The sequence below is a fragment of the Drosophila bipectinata genome, chromosome 3L (genome assembly GCF_030179905.1).
Source record: "Drosophila bipectinata strain 14024-0381.07 chromosome 3L, DbipHiC1v2, whole genome shotgun sequence".
In the NCBI taxonomy this organism is placed as follows: domain Eukaryota; kingdom Metazoa; phylum Arthropoda; class Insecta; order Diptera; family Drosophilidae; genus Drosophila; species Drosophila bipectinata.
In genome coordinates, this window is record NC_091738.1 from 10,434,612 (window position 1) to 10,459,018 (window position 24,407).

Genomic DNA, 24,407 nt, shown 5'->3' on the forward strand with positions numbered 1-24,407 from the left:
TAATTTTTAAAAAATCTTTAGCTAAATTCGACGATTTTTTGCGATAAATTTGAGTGGAACTTGGATCAGTTTCGTGTTCGTTTTCCTATCGAAACTGGGGAATATGGATTACGACTGAGTTTTTACCACCAAAAAGTTCTTAGACTTGTCGTTAATGGTTCGGCCGAGTATTCAAACTATAAAGAACATTAGATCAATTTATTTTTTATTAAAAACAATAATTAAAATACTTACATTGTAACTTTAAATCTTTCAAATTTAAAAGCTCCGAAATAAAACATATTGGTATTAATTTATGTTCCACTAAAATTGAATTTTAGCATATTTTATTGAAAAGAAAACATTTAAACTGAAACTCATGGGAGTTTTGCACAATTTTGAAGGAATACATTTAGTAGTAAAATCGTAGTGCCCTAGGTAACATTTCAATACACATCCAAATTCTTAATGCACATAAACATTTTTAAAACCAGTTACACATTTTGCTATACATATCTCAAGTATAGCAAGTTTATAAAGTCGTTACATATAGGACGGTTATACACATAGATAGAATTCAATTTCTGGTAGGGTTACAAACATTATTAGTTCACAACAGTAATTTGAAAAAGCTCGGAAAACACAGAGTTATAAATAGCTAAGACTAGACTACGAATTTGCAAAGTTGCCCTATCTGCTCTATTGCTTCATCATCTTGATCCCAATGAAAAATCTAAACCTGCCACAAAAAATCCTGCGATCCTTCGATTTCTTAACTTAATTGACGCCCCCCAAAAATGCACTCAGCTACCAACAACTCGCCTAATTCAACGCTACCTCTACTCTATTTCTAGTTTTTCTAAATTTGTTCACTTTCCTAGCAGTAAAAAGATTTGGAAAAACCATTTTGTCGCTTCTGCGTATTTGTGATCTTTTGATTAGTCTTAAAAATTTCTAATACTATACCGCTAATTTCATCAAAATGCAACCTTTCCATTTCCGTGCTCAACTACTATCGATAGTTACGTATACTCAACATGATCGTTCTTGTTTTCGTTCACTTCCTTTTTTCAATTCAACGTGTTTCGAAATAGTCTCGTGTATAGTTTTGAACTTGAATTTAACACTACTTATGTATGATGTCTTTGGCTTCTGTTTTTCGTTATTATTATTTTGTGTTTGGTTTGTATGTGATTTAAATCTTAGAGCTAAAAATGTAAGTATCGATAACACGTTTTAAACAGTTATGCCGCTTTTTTTGGTTATAGTTTTTTGATTAAACATTCTTTGATTTTTGATTCTTTTCTGCGCGTTTAATGTATCTGTGAGTATCAATTCGCTACAAAAGAGTTGCCTTGGTAAAAAATTCAAGTCTAACGATTTTCTTTAATAAATTCCTTGTTCCAATTGCAAATCAATTGAAATCAGTTGGCTCATCTGATGTATCTAGTTCTGACTGTGATGATTACCCTGATTAGATAACTTTTATTTTTCTACTTTTATTAAAAAGTTCAGTACATCTTTTAAAAATAAAAGTGGAGTAAATGGAGGGATAATTGCAGGATAAAAATAAAACAAATTATTGTTTAAGTATAAAGAATATTTCAAAATTAATTTTAATTTCATTAGGAACTTTTTAGAATAATCAGTAAGTTAGAACAAAAACTAAAAATACAAATGTGAATCAATGTGGAGAAAATATTTCAAAATCAGAAATGTATGTACTGTACTATTTAATTTTTAAAAATGTCAAGTTGGTTCTTTAGGGGTCTTAATATGCCAGTTAACTAAAGTACTTTAATCCTGCGATCAGCATAAATTTTTCGATGAATAATTCCGAATCCAGGACAGCAATATGAGCAGCTCTACCAATCAAGGTATTTGCCGTATGCGGGAGAGCATGGTGAACATCAAAACGGGCTAGAGTCAGTTCCGGTCTGGCCAATATCGGAGCAATTACATTTTGTACCATTTCCCTAAAAGATAAAGAATATTTTAAATAAAAATCGTAAAACCATTATAGCTATATATACCTGTAAATAGTTCCCAGGGTGGAGCTATCTCTCAAGGCAGCCTTGCAGAGTTCCAATCGTGCGGAATGGGCTGGAACATAACGATCCTGGCTGGAGCCACAGAGAAGGATATTCTTGAAGTGGTGCAGGGTGCTCCTTTGACTCAGTCTGTAGAGGAAACTATTCCGCATGTCGGTGGTATCGCGCATGCAAAGTTGCAGCAAGGATCCTGATTTTTTCCACTTTTGCATAAACCACATGCCTTGGGAAGGAAGCCTTTACTAGAGGAACTATAGTGTTTAAGAGATGGAATCTTACCCATATTCACTAAACCACTGGTATTGTAAAGCGTGCCCAGATGGGGTCCCGACAGGGAGAGGAAGGTATGGAGCCGGGGAAGCAGCGGGCGCATCTGCGGCCTGGCCAATGCACTTCGAACTATGATAGTACCCAGGGAATGGGCCACAAATGAGATGCGAGCTGGATTCAGACCACAGCTATCGATATGGTAGAGTATCTCGGTTACCAGCCTGGAAGAAAAAACAATAGGATTTCTTGTATTTTGTGACCAATATAGGCAGTATTCCTACTCACCGATCAGTCATTGTGTCGAAGTCCGAGAAGGTATCTCCCTGATTCCTCTCGGACATGAGAAACTCCAGATTAACGCCAGGCAATCCCAGTTCCAGATAGGTCCGCACCAACCTAAGGTCCGCCGAATTCCCATCCAATCCATGGACACAAATCACCAAATGCATTCCGTTCGGGGAAAAAGCTCGATACTCATCGCTGATGTAGAAATACGGCAACTCAGAGGCCAACTGGACGTAATCCGAGTAGATGCTACCCTGGTATTTGATCTGTTTCCGGAACTCTTCACGATATTTCTCAAATTCCAAGAGCGATATGCTGGGCGGTGCCTCCTGGACGGCGGAGGAACCTCCGTTTACCTGACCCTTTCGTTTGTGCTTGGAGTTGGTATTAGATGCGGAACTTTGTTTGCTGCTCCTCACTTGGGCATTGGAGTTCTCCTTGTTTTCATCAGGTTCTGGATCCATGCCGTTTTCTAATCCATTACCATTTACAGCATGGGACTTGCACTGATGACTCTGAGGAGTTTGCAGGTTTTGAAGGTTCTGCAGGTTCTGGGGTCTCTTCAGTTCCGCCAAGCTATGCGATTTTAAAACGGGCTTGTTGCTGAATATGGCTGGCGTGGAGATGGGACGCAGTGACTCGTAGATGTGGTACACTGGATTGTCAATGGCACCCACTGGCTGGCGTTCCTTCAAAGGTGGTGGCAAGTGACAGGCGATTACTTTGGCTTTTCCGGAGGGCGGTTGTGATGCAGGGACAGCAACTGGCAGCGGAGCAGGAGTAGCTATCGGAGCTATGGGTGCTGGTTCTGGTGGTGGATCCCGGAATTCATCCGGTGGGGGCGGAGCCAGGGTCATGGGCAGTTCCTGTTCTTGGTCCTGAAACTGTTGAGGAGGCGGCAGGCACACCGCATCCAGCGGCTGCATATCCTTCATGCTCGTGATATCAAAATCTGATTTGGATTTCTCGCACCTGCCAGCCGAGGCAGTCTTGTGTCGGTTTCTACGGGGCGGCGGCTCCATTTCCTCCACCTCCGTGGATTCCCCATTGGGCAGGTGGCGCAGTCTATCCAGATGGAAGCGAGAGCGCTCCCTCTTCACATTCACAGTGACCGAGGAGATCTTCTTGTGCACCTCTGGCTGTGGCGCCTGCTGCCGTGCCGGAGTACGGCTCTGACTAGAGGATCCAGCTGCCTGCCGCTTGCGGGTCTTGTGAGGATGCTGTTGCTGGAGCTGCTGCTGCTCGAGTACCTTCTGGAGGCGCAATCTTAACTGCTCCCCGTTCAGCCGCGTCTCCATGGCCATGCCCATGCCTAGATTGAGTTGGGTGTGTCTCTGGCGGTTGTTTAGACCCGTACTTGTGATGGTGTCTGGACTGGAAATGGCCAACGAGCTCCTCCGGCTGCTCACCCAGCCACTCTCTTCGCTCAACGAGGATGTGGAGTTGCTTCGCTGCCGCCTCAACTGCGAGTCCGAATCGAATTCTGGCGGAGGAGCCAGATTGGGCAGGGATTCGCTGAAACCGCTTGTGTTGGGATCACTGCTGGTGGTGTTGTTGTTGCTAGTCCCGTTCCCGGCACCCTCCAAGCGGAAGGGTACACTGTTGGAGCTCAGCATCTGGAGCTTCTGCATCATGTCGCTCTCGGAGCTGCTGGACTCCTTCCTTAACTGACCCTGGCGGAGCATCTCCTTGATGTCCGACACTCGTACTCTGGCGATTTCCACGGCTCGAGGGATTTGCGAGGAGCTGCTTCGGGGCATGGTGGTGTGCTGACTAGGAGGCGGCGGGGGATACGAGTTCCTCGGCGGCACCATCGACTTGGGCAGGGAGTTGTAGCCATTGGAGCACTGCTGCGACTGATGTTGCTGCTGTGGCGCTGGCTGCTGTTGCTTGGGAGGATTCAGCAGCTTGATCTCGTGCAGGTAATCGAACTTTCCATAACGCTGTCGGAATTCACAGATATTCCTCATCAAATCATCAGCCTGGAGTCGTGGCAGGGTGTGATTACTGTTAGGAGGAGGCTGATTGGTGGGCAATCCTTCGCAGCCATCCAACTGGTCCAGGGACTTGCTGTGCCTGGCCGGAAGGCTAGTGTCCAGGCCGAGATCCTCCAATAGACCCGTTACGGAGTGCCTGGACAGGTTGTGACGCAGTGCCGCAGAGATGGGAGCAGTAACCACAGCGGGAGGAGGTAGCTCCTTGTTGGGAGCTATGGTGAGACTCGCCTGGAGCACTTCCCCGCCCAGAGCGAATCGCGGAGTGACCACACACTTGGCATGCGGATGTGCCGGCCCAGAACCATTCGTCTGCGGATAATCGTAATCGAAGTGGCAGGCCAGGCAGTCCTTAATCCCATTCAAGCTGCTGCTGGAGTGGGTCTTGTCCACCTTCTGCTTCTGGCATCCACCCACTGAAATCGTTTCCTCCAACTGCGTATCACTGCCGGATCTTCGTCGGTTGTAGCCACTCCCGGACGTAACATAACGATCCTCAAAAATCAGAGGCAGCGACGAGGCATCTCCATCAATGGGGGTGCAGTGGACGGGCAGGGGTGGCAGGGACTGAAGGTAGCGACTCCTTCGGGCCAACTCAGCAATGGCCACATAGCCCTGACAATGTCCTGGAGAGGGTGAACCATTGGCCTGCTCCGGGCAACCCGCGGCGGCGGCATGACGCGGCTGTTCCAGCACAAAGAAACCCTCCGCAAAACGCCGCACTCTCAGGATGTGATGCTTCCGGGCCAGAAGCGTGTGCACAGCTGTCGAGGATCTGGAGGCCAGGAGGACGCGTCGCCACCAGAAGATACTCTCCGCACACAGCTGGGCTATGTCGGAGTTGGCTCGAATCGCAAAGTCCTCCTCGGCCTCTAGCTGCTTGGCCTGATCCAGTAAAAGTTGCAACCTCTCGGCGGTATCGTTTTCTCTCAAAGGCGGCGAGCCGATCTGGGAGTTTATGCTTGGAGGTAACACTGTACTGAACTCATTCAAAGTGGCTTTCAGCTGTTCGATGGCGCCCAGGAGCAGGCAGCAGATCTCTCGGTGAATAGCTCTGGATTGAAGCAACCGGCCGGCAGGACCGCCACTGCATTTGGTGGTGCCGCCTATTTGGGGTCCAAAGAACACCGCCTCCAAAGGTCCTGGCGAGGTATTTCCTCTACAGCTTAACTTTCCGGCACTCCAAGGCTTTGAACTCCGAGGGGCACTAAAAATATATAAATAAAATAGACAGAAACCGAAATTATTTAGCGATTTTTATAAATAATTATAATATTAATTGTCTACACACATAAGAAGATTCTTTTTTTTTTAGATAAAGTATAAACTACCATTTAGATTAAAATAAAAAGTATAGAAAACTATAAAAGTCATCTAGAAACGCGGACAGATACATTTAGAAAGCTTCCTGGCGACAAAAACTACGTCAACTACGTGTACCGAGCGGTGTGGATTTTATGGAATTTACACAATTACGGAGATTTATGGAGTTATGATGGGTTCTTACCAGAATTTCATGTACGAGAACATGCTTTTCCTGCAATCGCAATCAGTTTTCAGTGATCCATTAAATAGTGATATTATATTATGTGTATAATATATGGGTTTAATATCATTGGAGCGCAAAAAAATTGGATAAATGAATGCGAGATTATAGAAAATGAAAAAGTAATGAATCCAGAAATTATAGAGAACTTAGAGATAAGAAAATGTTAAAAATAACTTATTTTTTAAATGGAACTATATACTTCTAAAGCAAAGAATTAGTATTCTAAATATGAGAAAGAGGTTTAAGAACTGAAAAGATTTCTTTTGGCGGTTTATTCTCAATGAATTTAATCCCCAAAAAAACATTTTAAAGTTTCTTTCCCCCTTTTGAAAAATCAGACTCCGCCGGATGATTGGTCCGTGAGCCCGTCGAGATAATCAGGCAATTTACGGCATCGCCCACGAGAACGGCGGGATGCGGAATTTCAGGATTGGAGCGGCAATGGCGGCGATGTGTAATCAGCTTGAATATCCCACATAGGGCAAAGGCCAAGGTCAGCAAGGAATTCCAGAGGCCAATGAGATGATATTTTATTCATATGAAAGAGATAGAGTCACACACAAAGGCAGATTGAACGGGCAGGATAAGGCGGTAAGGGGGCGCCAATTTCAAATTCCGTTTCATATTTTATTTGCCAAAGGATGCTGCACGAGCTCCACAAATTGGTACTCCAAGCAGCGGCTGGAACGGAGGATTTGCACTCGAAAATTGCCGAGAACTTTCGGCAATACAAAACAGATTAAAGAATTACTGAGGGACCAAAAAATAAATTTAAAAAATGAAGAAAATGGCAGGGAAACTTTCCGGAAGAATGTGAGGGAAATACTTGCAGAAGGATACAAACTTTTGTGGAATCAAACGGCGTAAAAATTGACTCTGCACCAGGAACTTGGAGTTCTCCGGCAAAGATGGCACGCCCCCAGATCCCCAGCCCAGCAACGCCCATGCGTCTTGTTAACGTTGCAAGTTTTTTTCGTGTCGCACTGTTTCCCCGTTGAAGCCAAAGGACAATTGCAATGCGAGAGTCATTAAAATTTATGCCATCATATTTTTTATTCCTTGCTTTTTGTATGCACAGTGGGCAGTGGAGTGGGCGTGCCCCGATGGAAGTCTAGGAGAGTGGAGAATGGGGCAAGGATGCCTGTGTGCAATTTTAATGAGTTGGAAATGATTTGTGCGGGTAACTGGCCGCCGGTTGACTACATAAACCCCCTAGCTCACTCCCTCTCTCAGCGGGGGCGTTGATGCTGCAGTCCCCACGCAACAGGACATGATAACAGGACACGGCTAGGAGGAGCTGGCACGCCCACTACCCGCAGATATCGCCCATTGCATCGCCCACAGGCGGTGTTGGGTTCAATTTACTGTGAAAAATATGACTATATCAACGTTGACATTAGAGATCATGTTGTCATCTTCACTTTGCATCCTCTGCATCCTAGCTCCTGACACTTGAACTCGCAGGTACACTTTGAGAAACTAAGCTTAGAGCTTTTGCTTAATAAAATGAATTTAAAATCAAATCAGACACATGAATAAAGTTTGTAATGATGGCTCCCTGCAACTAATTTTCCTAAAAATTGTTTTAATAATTTTCGACAAAAGGTACCAAATATTTTCCAGTGGATGTCCCCTCTACTCACTTGATATAAGGCTGATGGAGAGCCACGAGACTGGCGTGAATGCCCACACTGATGGCCGCCAAGTGGAAATAGTCGAACAGCACCGGCAGATGATAGTGAAGGCCACGTCCTGGATGAAAGTTAAGCTGCAGGTTCCTCGTAGAGGCCAGTGTCAGAGTGGAGGAAGTGGCGCCCGAGTAACTGCCACCCATTCCGCTGCTTCCATTGCTTACGCCGTTCTGCTCCCCAAACCAGAGCTCCAGTTGCAGTGAAAACTCGGCCCGTTCAATGGACTCCTTTAGGTGACGACTGTCAACTGCAATGATAAAAAAAATAAAACCAGACATCAGGATCAGGTAGGTCTCTGTCTTAAGGTTGAGTGAACTGCAAATCCCCGGGATAAATGCGGCAGAAAATCCAACCGGCAAACACTCAGCATATTCCCACACCATTCACCATTCCCCCCAAAGTCCAATTCAATTCAGTCTTCAGGTTATTTGCTTTTTGTATTGATTTTCGTTTAGGCCCGGCGTTACAAAAGTGGGTGGGTGTGGCTCAAAACCTCAAACAAAATGGGTTAATGCCCATGTAGTTGTGCATGCGACAAAGCCAAATCAAACTTCATCCAAGACCGCAAACTATTGGCCGGAAATCGATGACTCAGGCACATTTCTCTCAGTTGGGCTAGAAACTCAATCAATTAAGTTTTCATTGTGGATTCAAGCCAGAAGGCTAATGTGGTTTTTAAGTTTAATTTATAAAGGGTTAGAATAGGTCAAGTATTACCTAAAATTCTAAGTTTCTTTCGTTACCTTTATTCGAGCAACAAGTGAGCTAAATCGTCTATCTTATACCATTTCGTATTCATCAATATCAACGATTATTCCACCTGCCACTCCATAATCATAACCATCAGACCTTCCTCTTCCCATCCTTAAGCGATACCTTTCATGTAGCTCCATAATTCCCGACCATCTCGTTCACAAGCTAAAAATGTTAATCAAATTCAATTTGCTTCACATGTCGATGGAGGTTTATGGGGCAGCTACTTAGGATTCTTTTAGCCTTCAGCCAAGGATGCGGGTGTGAGTGTGTGTGTGGCCATAAAATTCATTTGTTTTCATAAAATAAGGATTTATCCATCGCAAAAAGGCAATAAAAAGAACAGAGCCGGGTAGGCATGACTTCATCTCCATCTCCTCTACGTTTCAGATTTACTCGGGTGTCCCGCATCACTCATCCGCCATGTGGTTCAGCATCCGTGGTGACAATTGCTTTTTGGCTCAAATCATTTAAATGCTAAGGATTTCACAAGTGGAGACAACTGTTCCACATAGTTTATTTTATTTTTTGTCATAAAAATTTTTATTAAGCAGAAAAAAATATTTAAAAGGATACAAAATTGGTAAAAATAAATCTTTAAATGTTATTCTTAGGATTTTCAAGGTAAGCTTTTCAAGGGTTAAAAAATGATTCCTTTTAAACATCATAAGAATTCTTTTCAGTGCTCTCTTGCCATCTTTTTCAGAGAGTATCCTGCGTGTGCGAAAGATAAATTGCACAGTTAGGAAAAGCGGAAAAAGGGAAAACCAAAACAATCACACCACCACACATGCGAAACATCAACAGCAGACAGAAAGCTGTCAAGTAAAAAGTTACTCTTGTTGCTGTTTTTTTTGTTGTTGGTGGAAAACTGCTGGTTTTTTCGTATTCCTGCGGCTTTCTTTTCTAGATTTCCTTCACACATGCTTGGAAAACTTGTCCAAATGAATTAATCACTTTACTCGGCAGCCAAGTGGATGATGTTTCTATTGTTTTTGTTCTTCTTCGCTGACAGCCAAAGGATATGAGTGGAAGGATACAAAAATAAAAGGAAAACAATAAAGAAACCAAATAAAAGAGGCGTGGAAAACCAGGAAAATTCATAAAGACAGGCAGTCTGTCAAGTGCTCATCATTCTCACACTTTTTCTCAAGAGAGCGTTCATTGTTTTTGTTTTCATTTCTTTACACAATTCCCATAAATATTCAAATAAAAATATCTTTTTATACGATATATATGTTATATGTATTTTTATATATTTTTTTTTGGGCCTCCATTACTGCGGAAAATTACTTTCAATTTGTCTGTTTTATGAGGCTTTCATGCTCATGCTATTTTTAATATTAAAGATGTAGCCTTAATTGTTTACTTTTTTGAATATGTTCTTGGCCTTTTGCCCTCTATATTCTGGGTCTTCGTTTTGTTAATAAGAAAACTTGGCCAGCACATTGACCTAGTTTTCTGCTCGGCCGGACTAAAAATAAGAAAGTCCACAAGAAAAGAGCTGCGATGGTGAATTTTCTCAAAAGGAGTTTCCCAACTTGCCGTAATTGCATTGCAGCCGGAGCAGCAAAAATCCTTTTAGCTGCAGCCAGCAATAAATGCAATTAGGTGGAAATTTCCAAACCCAAGTTTGTCCTGCCATACGTCTCCGCCATCGACATCGCCATCTGTCCCGTGTGGTCATCAACTTCATCCCCCTGGAATTCCCAGAGCTCAAAAGTTCTTCCACCCGAAAAACTTTGCCCGGGCTTTGACAATTTGATTTATATTTCCAATCCAACAATAAACTCATTTCGGTTCTCAAAGTTTCGCTGTCCGCGCTGAGTGAGCGAGTGATTTGGTGTCTGGTTACCCACTTTGGGTGACTTTTTCACTTCTTTTTTAGACATATCTTAGATATATCTTCAAAATGTCACCGATGCGCCAATGGGGAATTCTCAGCATTCTTGGCACTCGGAAAAGTTCGCTTGCATTTTTTTCATTCACTATCTGACATGAGAGGGTACCTTAGAGGAATCTTCTAAAATTTGGAATGGAAGAGATTTGGGAGAAAAATGTTACCTTAAAGAAAACTATATCATTATCAATAATGATCGAATTCTTGGGAGGAATACCTTAAAAAATTCATGAACGGTTTCTCCATAAATTTACATTAAAATATAGGAACATAATTTTTTTGATAACTTTTCAAAAATTGGGGAAAATGCATGGAAGGACAATTTCATCCACTGTGAAGGCCATATCTCTGCCAATAATCATCCGATTCTTTAGCGAAGTACCTCAATCGAATTGTAGATCTATTCTCCATAAATCGGTATCAAACTTTGGAAACATCATTTTTTTGAGAATTTTTCCAAAATTTTCTGGAGGGTTCCCTTCAAAATTGGGGAAAACGCATGAAAGGACCATTTCATCCACTGTGAAGGCCATATCTCTGTCAATATTCATCCGATTCTTTAGCGAAGTACCTTAATCGATTTGTAGATCTATTCTTCATAAATCTGCATCGAAATATGGGAACATAATTTTTTTGAGAATTTTTCCAAAATTTTCTGGAGGGTTCCCTTCAAAATTGGGGAAAATGCATGAAAGGACCATTTCATCCACTGTGAAGGCCATATCTCTGTCAATAATCATCCGATTCTTTTGCGAAGTACCTTAATCTATTTGTAGATTTATTCTTCATAAATCTGCATCAAAATATGAGAACATAATTTTTTTGAGAATTTTTCCAAAATTTTCTGGAGGGTCCCCTCCAAAATTGTGGAAAATGCATGGAAGGACCATTTCATCCACTGTGAATGCCATATCTCTGCCAATATTTATCCGATTCTTTAGCGAAGTACCTCAATCGAATTGTAGATTTATTATCCATAAATCTGCATCAAAATATAGGAACATAATTTTTTTGAGAATTTTTCAAAAATTTTCTGGAGGGTCCCCTTCAAAATTGGGGAAAACCCATGGAAGGACCATTTCATCCACTGTGAAGGCCATATCTCTGTCAATAATCATCCGATTCTTTTGCGAAGTACCTTAATCGATTTGTAGATTTATTCTTCATAAATCTGCATCAAAATATAAGAACATAATTTTTTTGAGAATTTTTCCAAAATTTTCTGGAGGGTCCCCTTCAAAATTGGGGAAAACCCATGGAAGGTCCATTTCATCCACTGTGAAGGCCATATCTCTGCCAATATTTATCCGATTCTTTAGCAAAGTACCTTAATCGATTTGTAGATTTATTCTTCATAAATCTGCATCAAAATATGGCAACATAATTTTTTTGAGAATTTTTCCAAATATTTCTGGAGGGACCCCTTGAAAATTGGGGAAAACCCATGGAAGGACCATTTCATCCACTGTGAAGGCCATATCTCTGTCAATATTTATCCGATTCTTTTGCGAAGTACCTTAATCGATTTGTAGATCTTTTCTTCATAAATCTGCATCAAAATATGGCAACATAATTTTTTTGAGAATTTTTCCAACATTTTCTGGAGGGTCCCTTTCAAAATTGGGGAAAATGCATGAAAGGACCATTTCATCCACTGTGAAGGCCATATCTCTGTCAATAATCATCCGATTCTTTTGCGAAGTACCTTAATCGATTTGTAGATTTATTCTTCATAAATCTGCATCAAAATATGAGAACATAATTTTTTTGAGAATTTTTCCAAAATTTTCTGGAGGGTCCCCTTCAAAAATGGGGAAAACCCATGGAAGGTCCATTTCATCCACTGTGAAGGCCATATCTCTGCCAATATTTATCCGATTCTTTAGCGAAGTACCTTAATCGATTTGTAGATCTTTTCTTCATAAATCTGCATCAAAATATGGCAACAAAATTTTTTTGAGAATTTTTCCAAAATTTTCTGGAGGGTCCCCTTCAAAATTGGGGAAAACCCATGAAAGGACCATTTCATCCACTGTGAAGGCCATATCTCTGTCAATAATCATCCGATTCTTTTGCGAAGTACCTTAATCGATTTGTAGATTTATTCTTCATAAATCTGCATCAAAATATGAGAACATAATTTTTTTGAGAATTTTTCCAAAATTTTCTGGAGGGTCCCCTCCAAAATTGTGGAAAATGCATGGAAGGACCATTTCATCCACTGTGAATGCCATATCTCTGCCAATATTTATCCGATTCTTTAGCGAAGTACCTCAATCGAATTGTAGATTTATTCTCCATAAATCTGCATCAAAATATAGGAACATAATTTTTTTGAGAATTTTTCAAAAATTTTCTGGAGGGTCCCCTTCAAAATTGGGGAAAACCCATGGAAGGACCATTTCATCCACTGTGAAGGCCATATCTCTGTCAATAATCATCCGATTCTTTTGCGAAGTACCTTAATCGATTTGTAGATCTTTTCTTCATAAATCTGCATCAAAATATGGCAACATAATTTTTTTGAGAATTTTTTAAAATTTTTCTGGCGGTTTCCCTTAAAAAAAATTTAAATTGCATAGAATTGAAATGAGGCCACTAATTGGTCCCCAGCGAAAGCCATATCTTTGGAAATAATAATCCGTTTCTTTAGCGGAATACCTTAATCGATTCGTGGGTGAATCGATCTACATTTTAATATGAAATCATAATTTTTTGGAAAATGTTTGGAAATTTTAGGAGGGTCCCATTCAAAAATCTATAAAAATGAACTATTGATCTAAATGGTAGTATTTGGTCTCCAGCGATGCTTTCGCTGGAAATAATCACCGCATTCTGGAGCGGAATACCTTGAATGATTCGGATTTTCCTTAAATTTTCATTAAATTCTACAGACTTTGTTTTGTTGATACACAAAACCACCATTTAGAGAATGGACATTTTCAACAATTAATTTGAATAGTTCTAGTTCCAGCCAGAATTTGTTTTCGTAGATACGCTTATTTTGGCCTACAACCGACTGTGAGATGCCAGCAATGCGGCAGTGTTGCATTTTCGCATTCTTGGCACTCGGCCGGGCGAAAATTTATTCGGCAGCCTAGTTAGGTCACTCACCCAGCAAGTGGCTGCGAAAATGGATGATGTCGCGCAGCGGAACCTCTTCGTTGCGGTAGAGTATCTGAAATATACGCGAGGCGCCGCTCCCGTTGATAACCGAGGCGGATGAGCAGCTGCCCGCCAGGGAGGATCCGCCCAGGGGTGGCACCTCCCCCGGCGACAACTGCTCACCCCGGTCGCTGCTGTCGCTGCCATGGTCGGTGGCGGATCCGGGTCCGTTGGCGTGTCCGTTTGCTTTACCGGGGCCGTTCGTTTCCGGTATGCTGGTCTCCACCTGAACGGGCAGACGGGGCGAGACTCGAAGGCCACAACGCACCTGGTAGAGCCTGGCGGGTAAATGACAATGGAACAATACATTTGAGCATTAAATAAAGTTAATCAATTGCGAAAATAAATGCGGTTTAAATAAGCGCATTAATATGCTCGATATCATAAATCAGAGCTGAAAAGAATAAAATAATTTATGCCAATTTGGTTTATTTTCATAATTTAAATTAAATTTCTTGAATGAACAGCATTGTATAAATTTTTGGTTATACATTTTCTATCTGTTGGCTTGGTACGAAAAAAAAAGTTTAATCTTAATACGAAATACAGGCAACATGGCGTATACGTGTTATATACCATACGTATACGTATTTTTTTTTGTAAGGTTTCCTGTTTTTTATTGCTGCTTTCCTTCTCTAATATCTTTTTAATCCATTGCTGTCAAAATATTTAAAGATCAGAAAGCCTCAATTCCCAGGAGCTGTGTCGGCCACTGACACCTCGACTGTCGCCAGCGTCATGTTCACTGACAGCCAAATACAAAAGAAAATCAAAGAAAAAGTACACATAAAAATCAGCCCAGAACCATTGTATTTGCGCACATGTGTATATGCTGCGTTGCTTTCTTTTTGTTAAGTATTTTTAAAACACGAGCTACTGGCCCCTAAGCCCCACACCCTATACCCCTTAGCCCCTATGGGGGCATTGCGTTTTTCTTCAAGGGCCGAAGCAACGTCAAGAGCAGCAGCAACAAATTGAAATCCCATAAACACTTGGCAGACAATTAGTGAGTAGTACGGTCACTACAAGTTGCATGCACCAAGCTAGCCAGGGTTTTAAAAACAGAAAAAAAAATAAAACATTTAATATACAATTTAAGCTTCATGTCCATATATTTGTTTGAAGTGTATAGTCTACACCACTGCCACTGTTTTTCTGATTGGTAGTAGACTCTTTTTATTTGCTTATTGCACTGCAATTGTTTTTGTTTGATCAACACCTGTCTGTGCGAGGCGATATGTGAGTGTACTCAACAAATTGGAGCCAAAAAATTAACAATTTTATTTGACAATTTCTGTACCAATGGCAGGCAGTGTCAGGGGGCTGTGAGAGGCGAGGAGTGTGTAATGTCCCAATCGACCCAGATTCCTTGAATGTTTGCAATATGTATACAAAGTATCTGCAAACTGCAAATCATCGTCATTAATATGCACACAGAAAAGTACTAATTGGAAAAACTATTTTTGGCTTTGGATTTTTTAAGTGGTTTGTTTTTTTTTTTGGATTTTAAGAAAAATTATACAAGTTTACAGACCTATTAGACTGATGTTTATGCCATAAAAAGCTTAAATACTTTAGGAAAAACATTTGTCCTTAATTTGTTTCATGGCTTTTTATTTGAGAAACCTATTTGCCAGCTTATCGATCAATTTCCTCTGACATTGTAATAAAAGTTTATTCGTGTTTATTTTCTTACTTAACGGGCTTTCAAATGAATACATCATTCTGGTCGAAAGTGCTTTTTAAAACGTGGCTACAAACTCACCCGCGCTGAAACAAATCCACATTGAAGAACTTGTGCAGCTCGACGGAGAACTCGATGGTGGCTTGTAAGTCGCCCATGATACCCTGACCCTGGCCCTGCTTCTCCTCCTCCTCCGGCTTCGACTACTCCTCCTTCGGCTCCTCCTTTTTGTGGTTAGTTCAAGTTTTTAGCAAGTTCATTGGCTCTTGCCTGAAAAAAAAGAAAGTACATAAAAATTTGCGATAAGTTTTTACTTTTATTTTGTTTATTTTTTTTCCATGCTGACTGCAGAGCCCCTGGCTAAAATGGCGTTGCAGCCAAGTTCGATTGCCGTGCTCTCAATAAATTTATTGGCAACAACTATTGACAGCTTGGGCAATTGATTGGCCCGTAATTGTGCGAGGAAACTGTGCCAAGTGGACGATATTTGCCGAGTTCGCGTTATTGCCACAAATGTGGGTGGTTTATGCCACACCAAGAGGAAATACATATATGTCTTAGAAAAAAATAATACAATGAAAAATATGGATGAAGATTAAAATTGATATTTATTAGTTTGGTTTTGTTGAAGTTTTGAGAATTATATTGGATATATTTTAAGTTTAACTCATATGTATATTTAATGAAACAATATTTCATTTTTTACTTGTAACAAATATATGTTTAAATAAAAATCCAATTGAAAAGAAAATGTTTTCCAAGCTTATCCTGGAACAAAAAAGTTTAGTTTGCAGAACCAGGATTACTTTTTTCCTTGTGCACAAGTAACACAGTGTGTGTGTGCGGGGGTTTTCTTTTTTTTGTTTGTGTGTTCTGTCTTCTGAGGTTAGCGGGTCAGCCACAACAACAACACCAATACTAACAATAGACGGAGAACAAAATAGGGGAAGCCCCGTCACGATGTCATACGAATGAGGGCATAAGCGAAAGGAAGACTACAACAACAATAATAACAACAACAATAGCAACAACAGGGACAACTTTTAATCGCCAAACAACAAAAGCTCCTTTCAGCGAAAGCGAAAACGAGAAAGTCAGTCACTCAGTCAGTCAGTCGCCGGCGAAACCCACGCCTACAATAACATTAATGTGCTGCAGTTAATGTCCCCCACACCCTTAGCCACTCACCACCCACTTTTGGGGTGACCTCGCTTGTTGACACAATGGAAGCGAGGCAAGAAAATTCTGCTGTTGCTGCTGCTGCTTCATGAGCTTCTTGTGCCACATGATGAAAGAGTTCTGTTCGCCGCGCGGATTTTTAAGGATGGTCTACCCATCTTACTCCCTCATTGGGTTGTCTGTCTCTTTCTCTGTCTTTGTCTCTATCCTATCTCTGTCTCTGTCAATGTGGGTTAACCTAAGTAAGCCAAGTAAGGTGGGTGTGGGTTGGAAAGCGGGTGGTGCAATTACATTATCAGACAAGACTATAGCTTATAATTCATTAAAGACGACACAAAAATGTCAATCACTAGTTGTTCCTTAATTATTAATTAATGGAATGATTTTTAAAGTAAGCTTTATAGAACTGAATCGGATACTTTCTGTATTTTATAACTAAAATAAAAAATTATACAATTTAGTAACTTTTTCTAAACTCTGTAAAACTTTCAAATTCTTCAGATATGTATGATGTATCTTTTATATATGTATAAATGATTTATGATCTATTAGATACAATATAGGATATATATACCATGAACATAAATTATTTATCTATTATCATCATACATCATTATTATCTCTCATACTATATTGAACAGACCCTGACTTACAGCTATCAAACGCACTGTACGTACTATAAGCTGCAACAGTGGTTAAATGAAAGTGATGATGCCATTTGTTAGCAAAGTCCTTAAACCGCTTGCTTTGCTATCCTGCCGCATTCTATCCCCCCCCCCCACCGTCTCATTTTATCCCATGATGTATGAGCAAATGTTGTCGCTACATTTTGACTTACTTTGTCATTAAGTATACGCCTAGAAACCCCAAAAACCGAACCCTCCACCCACACAGCTCGACAAATATTTGTGTTCATGAATTTGAAATGTTTTATAAAGACGGCGGATTTTCGGCTTTGGCTTTTCGAAATTAAAAGCAAATTTGCTTGTTAGTTTTACGCCTACACACAAGCCCGGCCTCTATAGAGCTGGAAAAGTTGCCCAAAACAGTTTCAAATGTTTCTTTAACTTTCACCCATTACGCATACGCCGCGTTGTCTGTTGGAAATTTTTTTTGCAATAACTTTTTCGTTTCGATGTTGATTGAGATAGGTGCGGAGACGGGGATTGAGGATAAGAGGGAAACTAGGTCATCGCTAAAGTTCACGCAAAAAACCGAATTGTGAATAAAGTGCCAACAATGCGAGTACAAAGAAAAAATATAGAAAACGGGAAGCGGAAACTTTTTAAAAGCTCAACCAAAACACATTTGTGCGGAAAGTGTAGGGGGGGCAGTGGAATTTTAAAACCATAATGGAGTATTTTCCTTTTTTTTGGGGGAATACTTAGAGGTTTGGGCACAAAAGCTTTGGCAAGTTGAAACGCATTCATCAACTTTCTAATTGAAAATTGCACAAAAGACCAAACTAGAATAATAATAAAAATAAAAGAGCTGTCAAAGGATAAAGTTTCTAATTGAAAACTATTCGGTGGCTACCTAAAATAATAAAGGAAATGAGCTGCGAAGTAGCGTTTACCAACCACTGACAATATCATAAAAATAAAGCTACCAAAGCCACTTGAGTCACTTATCGAAACAAAAGCAAAGCCAAACAAACAAAAAGATATAAAGACCCCAAAACATAAGCCCAGAATTTCCGATCGCCCCATGTTTCAATGGGCCATCCTATACAAACTGTCGATGACAACGGTCTCATAAACGGGAGAAATCAAATCGTTCGTGCTTATCATCGTAATGATTATCCCTAATGCCTCTGCCAGAGAAGGAAAGAGAGGGGGTAACAGAGGCAGGGGGAAAAAAGGACTTCCGCGGAAAGGAAATGAGAAAGGGACCTTAGCTATCTCTTAAAGTATCCCGAAGAGGAACCCTCTTCTGGCCAACTTCTTTTTACGTTACGTGTGTCCTAAATTATTGCCGCCTCGTTTCGATGTCTGGCCCCAGTCCAAATGGTTAAGAGGGAGGCAGAGAAGAAAAAAATAAGGACAAAAAGGAGCAGCAGCAGGACTAGGAACAGCAGGAGCTGGCTATGCACGGCCCGTCAATGGCAGACAAACGAGGGACGAGATGTGTTCTTTCCCACTGGCCCAGATGAAGATAAGTTGGTGACCCCGACACGTTCTGTTTCTTTCTCATACAAGCGTTTCTTCTACTTGTTTTTGATAAATAATACTATACATATACTATCCATATATAGAGGTTTGGGGGAGGACGCACATATTGTGTGCGAATGTGTTAATGTCTAAGGTCGATGGGCTCTGTTGATGAATGAAATGCTTTCATGTTCATATTTCAATTTAATGCCATGGGTTGTTAGTATTTCCTTTTCGGGCGGCTTTATTTTCGGCTTGATTTCAAGGACATAAATTCAATTAATTTCCTTTTCAAGCCCAACGTTATGATTGTAAAAAATTAATTAAAATATTTTGTTTAGCTTCCAGCAGCAGCCTCCGGTCCAGATCAAAAAGATTGCGTTGCCGTTGCCAACCAAAAAAAGGTCCTTGAAACTGAATAGGCCTCTCATACCCAGAAAGCTCAATTTCATTTGATTTAAATCATTAACCACTCGTATAGTGCTCGCTTTTAAAGCCCCAACTTGTTCCCAAAACTTTGCATAACTAAGCAAATTAAGTTTATCCAAGTTGGAGGAAAATCTTTGGGCTCCTTCCTTGATGTTTATCTCATGCAACTTGAAACTAGGCAGAAAAGTTTACTTTTTGTTGCTTGTTATCTTTGTGTGTTGCAGGAAACCGAGAGAAGAAAGCTCATTCAATCTGGTTGTCCGGTAACTTTTGGTTGCCATCTTTCAGCCCATCTCCATGCCGACTTCCTCCATGCTGGCCAGACAGATCCGGAAATAGGCAATTTCATATCAGACGTTTCAACGACCGATTTGTTTTGCGTCCGCCTGCAAATTCCTGAATACAGGAACATGTGTTTCGTCCTTTAAATTATTCATCAACTCCGGAAAGTTAAACATCCTGAGTTCTAACTCTGGTCTTCACATTTTTCCGAGCATTTCGTTATAAAAAAAAACATGCCCTCGAGTCTCGACATCGTCGCCGTCCGTGAGCATGAAAATTATTTTTCTCGACCCTCCCCGTTCCCATTTTCATTCTTTTCATTTTGTGAACAATAAAGCAAGTATGAAGGTTGTATTTAAGGGGTTAAGACTTGGGGATACCTGGTAGTACCTATAATGTATACAATTTTGGTAATATTAAGTTTTAAGGTTGGGATATCGAAAACAGGAAGTTCTATTATAAACGCCTGTACTGTTTAAGAAGACTATTAAATGCCATAATAAATTCTTTATTAAAAAAATAAAGTAATTTACCTTTTCTTAATATTTTGTATAATGTTTAAGGTTTTAAAAAATAGAAACTCCTTCTTAATAATTAAAAAAAAAAATACCTTTATATATTCTCAAGAGTGTCGTTTATAAAAATTGCCAACAGTTGCAGCTGACGGGTGGCTCACAAAAAAAAAGGGGTAAAGGGGCTAAAAAAGGGCTTTGAGAGCTGAGGTATCTTGGCCAAGTGCATCGCGTGCTTTGGGCCATGCCAGGGGCGTTCGGGCGGGCCACTTGCTCACGTTGCACGTGTCGAGAAACTCAAGGGGCCGCAAGTCGAAGGGTGAAACAATAAAGGGCGAGCGGAACAACTCAAGTGCAACGCCAACAATAACAATAACAATAGCTACTGCAAAATAGCAACAAGAATAACAACAGTAACAACAACCAAAGAAAAAAGTTAAGAAAAATGCAACCGACTAACTGGTGTGGGAAACCGAGCTTTGTGGCAAGTTCAGGCAAGTGCAAGGAATTGGTCAACGTTTACGGTCAGTCTGTGTGGCTTTCTCGTATTACACGTGGCCGGAAAAAAATGTCAGAAGTGGTTGAGAAGAAAAGCGTAGGAGGGTAACCGATTGAAATGTCTGGGCTTGATGGAAAAAATAGTGGGGTGGAAAATCTTGGGGCGCATCAAATGGAATTGGTAAAGGAAAAGGCACGAACTGATGAAAGATTGGACTCGGAGCTCAAAGGAGCTTTGCGAAATAAAATGGAAATGAAAAGAGGAGATGGTAAAGATCATAAAATTTAAAGAAGATCTGCCTAAAGGTAGAACTGTAAAACATATCTTTAAAATAAGTAATGTCTGTAAGGTTCCAGGCTATCTAAACTAAAATATTTAAATCCCAGGAGTTGAGATAATTAAATGAAATGAATTATGCATCATGACTGGGGGAATGGGTTTCTCCTCTAACTAGTGCGCCACATCCATAATTTGCTCAACTTTGTGCAGCATATCCAAGCATGTATGCAACATGGCATCATCCCAGAACCGGATGACTTAATTATATGCACCAAGTACCCACTTCCTCGCCAGGACCACCCTTTGGAGGACCCTTCCCACTTGGTTAACTCCAACAAAGCTGAACGAGTTGAGGAGCATTGTGTGGAGCGAGCAGAGAGAAAGCCCAGGCATGTGAGCACCTGAAGGACCTCTAGGGTTTGGACTCGACTCTCTAATGAAAATGGAAACTTGAATTGGCAGCAGACCGAAACGTTGGAACGGGATGGCTCCGGGTGTGGGTTGTGGGGTGTGGGGTATGGAAAAAATTGAATTGAGCCTTTTTATGCGACCAGACCGACGATGAATGACAGGGAGGAGGGCCAGGAGCCGGAACAGGATATTTCATTACATTTAAGCATGCATGGCTGAATGGGAGAATATAAGGATGGAGGCAGGGTGTAAGGAGACTGGGGACTGGAGACTGGAGAGGGCTTAGATAGGGTTACGCCCACGTGGAAAAAATGGCAACATTGTTGAAATGTGCAAATATTGGCTCAAGTGACGGCAATAAAAAAGTCAACCCCGGCAAGTTGCTTGTTCTCTCCAAACAGCCCTCAAGTGCTTGAGGGTTATCCTTTTTTCTATATGTATGGTACCTGGTAGTTGATTAAATAAGAGGTAGTAGGGCTATATTAGAGTACAAGTTTTCCACCGAAAGACAAACTATGAAGGTGTAGGCATTAAAAGGTGTCTTGTAGTCCTTACTTCTCTTCTTCCTTTTTTTTTTTGGAAAAATCCAAAATTGTTGGCTACTTCACCTGGCATTTCATCAATTGATGTCCCTTTAGTGTTATCCCAAATTTAACCTTAAAAGCTCACGATTGTCGACAGCAATTTCAATTTCCCTTTGATTGACAGCCCGAGACCGAGCCCTAAAAGCCCAAACCCGAGGATACGCCTCCCTTTTTGCATAATTGCATACCTGTCTGGGCTATATTTTCGTATATTCGTATATCCGAATGCAAATAAATAAATGTGGGTGTCTGGTCAGGTCGTATATCTCGTTGGAAATGGTATTAGGAAGAAGCTCTTAACCCCTGTCTGCCATTGTGGATCGTCCTGTGACAGTCGAAAGGGGATTCAGATGCCTGCCTCTGCCGGCTTCCCGGCTGTGGTTTCAGTTCCATTGGTTGGAGTTGAATTGCGTTATGTTATGCTGCTGCTGTTGCTACTGCTGGTACTTTTTGCTGCTTTGCGTTATGCGGCAGTTAACTGTGTCGTGACATGTGGCAAGCATAAAAGAACCGTAAAATGTCATGTTTGTTGTGGGCCGAAACATGACGTGAAGTGGCCGAGATGTAGGGAACAGGACGGAACGTACCAGGGCCGACAGAACGATGACGACTCTCACAGTTGGCTGACATGTGACTCACGCATTTGCCAAAAGGTCGGACCTGAGTGTGGGGTGGTGGTGGCAGTGCCAGTGCCAGTGGCAGGGGTGGGTTAATAGGCGGTCGTGTCAACATATAGCCAAATTACACTAGGCACGCAGCCTGCGAAACCGGAGAACCGCAAGAAATTTCTCGTTGGAGGTAAGGTCTTTATTTAATAAACTCCACAATACCGACTCTGTTGAGTTAGTCATGCGAAAGTAAAGGAGTTGTTTTCCATAATTAATCGATATTTTATGCGGATCTAGAATTTCAGATCGATAAGGTGGCAAGGACCATAAATCATGCCCTAAATATAGTTGTAGGAGACGGTTTTTTCGGAGAAATCCTTTCCTTCTAAGAATAGTTAATAAAATATAGAAACTATTTTATCCCTATATCTGTAGGTCCCTAGTTTCCACAATTTTAAACTTTTTGTAGCATAGTGCTCGGCGCAGTTGGCACTCTAGGACTGTAAAGCAGTCCCTATTTAGTCCCTTTTTTTGTGCCGACCATCAAATTTGCGAGTAAATGTCCCGTAGCCGTCCCGGACCCATCCGAAATCCGTTTTAATTAAATGCATCATAAATTCTCGCACATTTCAGCCCGAGGATGGTTTTTGGCAACAAAAAAATACTGTGTCCGCCGCACTTGTCACTCAGTTTCAAATACTTTTCATACCATTTTTGATTCACTTTTCTCTCGGGTAGCATTTATTTTTTATACGTATTTTTTTCGAGGAGGTTTTTGCCCTACAAACGATTTTTATTTGTCGCTCATTTTTCGTGTGGCATGTTGGCCATGAAAAACGGGAAATTTATTTATAAATTTTTGCGTTTGCTCTGCGGGTTTGCGTACGAAATGTTTTTGCAATTTAAAAATAATTAACCCAAAGAGTCCCATGTAAATGCCCACCTCTCAGGAGGGGGGAATGGTAATATAATATGTATGCGTGAGGGAATAAAAATATCAATTGAAAAAGTTTTGTGTGGCGGACGTTTTTTGTAAAATTTAAAAATATGGCTGCCCTTTATCTGGTAGAATGAGAAGGAGGAGGTCATTGAATTAATTAGGCTGCGACAAGGAGTAACACTTTAAGCGAGGGCGGTCAAGTGGTGGGAGTGGCTGGCAGCAAGGCAGCACCCCAGCACCAGCAGCAGGACAGCACAGTAACGCACACGCTCCCGAGCATTTTGCCCTAATTTTACTTTCTGCGATGTTATCAGGACACACACATAGCAGGAGCAACCGAAGAGACAACCCCGACACACACACTCTCTCTTCCTGCCGTCTTTTTTTTATTTTTATTTTATTTTTTTTTAACTGAAACTGCCCCTCCCCCTGTGGGGACGATGTCATAATTTACGCACTTCTTTATTTGGCCATTTGCGGGTAACTATTTTCACGGCTGCTTGACGGCTGACATTTCCTCGCGCTCTTTCCGGTGGCTAATGAAATTAAGTTGCGAACCGAAAACCGCAACAACCGAACGGAATTATTGTGATTCTCTGCTGATACTTTTTTTTATCTACTAGCCCCGTGTTGCCAGCAACGTGTTTGAGAATTTCCGCCGTACAACGCACGTCCGTACCGGGAAAATGTCTACAACCAACTGCGCCGGAAAATGAGAACCCAGAACCGAGAACCGTGAACTCAGAACTGAGAACGTTCCACGGAGTGCGTCGTCGGGTGAACTTTTCTTCGTACTCTTGGCCGTGTTTTTTTTTTTAGCCAAATACTAAATTCAGTTTACAATTCAGGCACTTTGGCTAAAAGAGAAATGTTCTCTTTGGAATTATTGGGGCGATAGTACAAGTAAACGAAGGCTGGATGGATGTGAATTTTAATGCTGTGCCACTGACGGGTGATAAGTGATTGATTAATTGATTATAATTATGCCTTTCACTTTCGATTTCACTGGAAAGCCTTGCCACAAAGGAGGTTAATAACTCAAATTCTTGGAAATCTGCCAAATGATGTTTTAAAGGAGCTTCATAAATGTCTAAATATTTATCGCCATCAGTTTTATTTATGACGCTGGGGGAATCCCAAAAGATAGCAACCGATATATTTTACAATTTTCTTATGATTTATTTTTAAAGTAAATTTTTTCAAATAAATAATC

The 24,407-nt window shown here is 41.0% G+C and overlaps 1 protein-coding gene across 2 annotated transcripts; it reads right to left on the reverse strand.

The window, feature by feature from the left end:
* Positions 1–1,698: 1,698 nt before the first annotated feature.
* Positions 1,699–23,882, reverse strand: LOC108130195 (protein FAM135A). 2 transcript variants are annotated; one of them, XM_017248550.3, is made up of 9 exons: positions 23,653–23,882; positions 15,403–15,591; positions 13,587–13,915; positions 7,772–8,066; positions 6,087–6,116; positions 2,586–5,786; positions 2,310–2,521; positions 2,013–2,253; positions 1,699–1,955 (listed from the first exon to the last, which is right to left on the reverse strand). In XM_017248550.3, exons 2-9 carry the CDS (start codon positions 15,477–15,479, stop codon positions 1,763–1,765), a joined length of 4,578 nt encoding a protein of 1,525 aa, XP_017104039.2. In that variant the 5' UTR covers positions 15,480–15,591; positions 23,653–23,882; the 3' UTR covers positions 1,699–1,762. The 2 variants fall into 2 exon arrangements, with proteins under 2 accessions (XP_017104039.2, XP_070136386.1); XM_070280285.1 differs by lacking the exon at positions 6,087–6,116.
* Positions 23,883–24,407: the final 525 nt, after the last annotated feature.

Coding starts and splice junctions, on each gene's coding strand:
- LOC108130195 (XM_017248550.3), bottom strand. CDS start 15,479: ATGGGCGACTTACAAGCCACCATCGAGTTCTCCGTCGAGCTGCACAAG. Junction 13,916..15,402: donor GTGGATTTGTTTCAGCGCGG/GTGAGTTTGTAG, acceptor TTTACCCGCCAG/GCTCTACCAGGTGCGTTGTG. Junction 2,254..2,309: donor CAGTGGTTTAGTGAATATGG/GTAAGATTCCAT, acceptor TTCCTTCCCAAG/GCATGTGGTTTATGCAAAAG.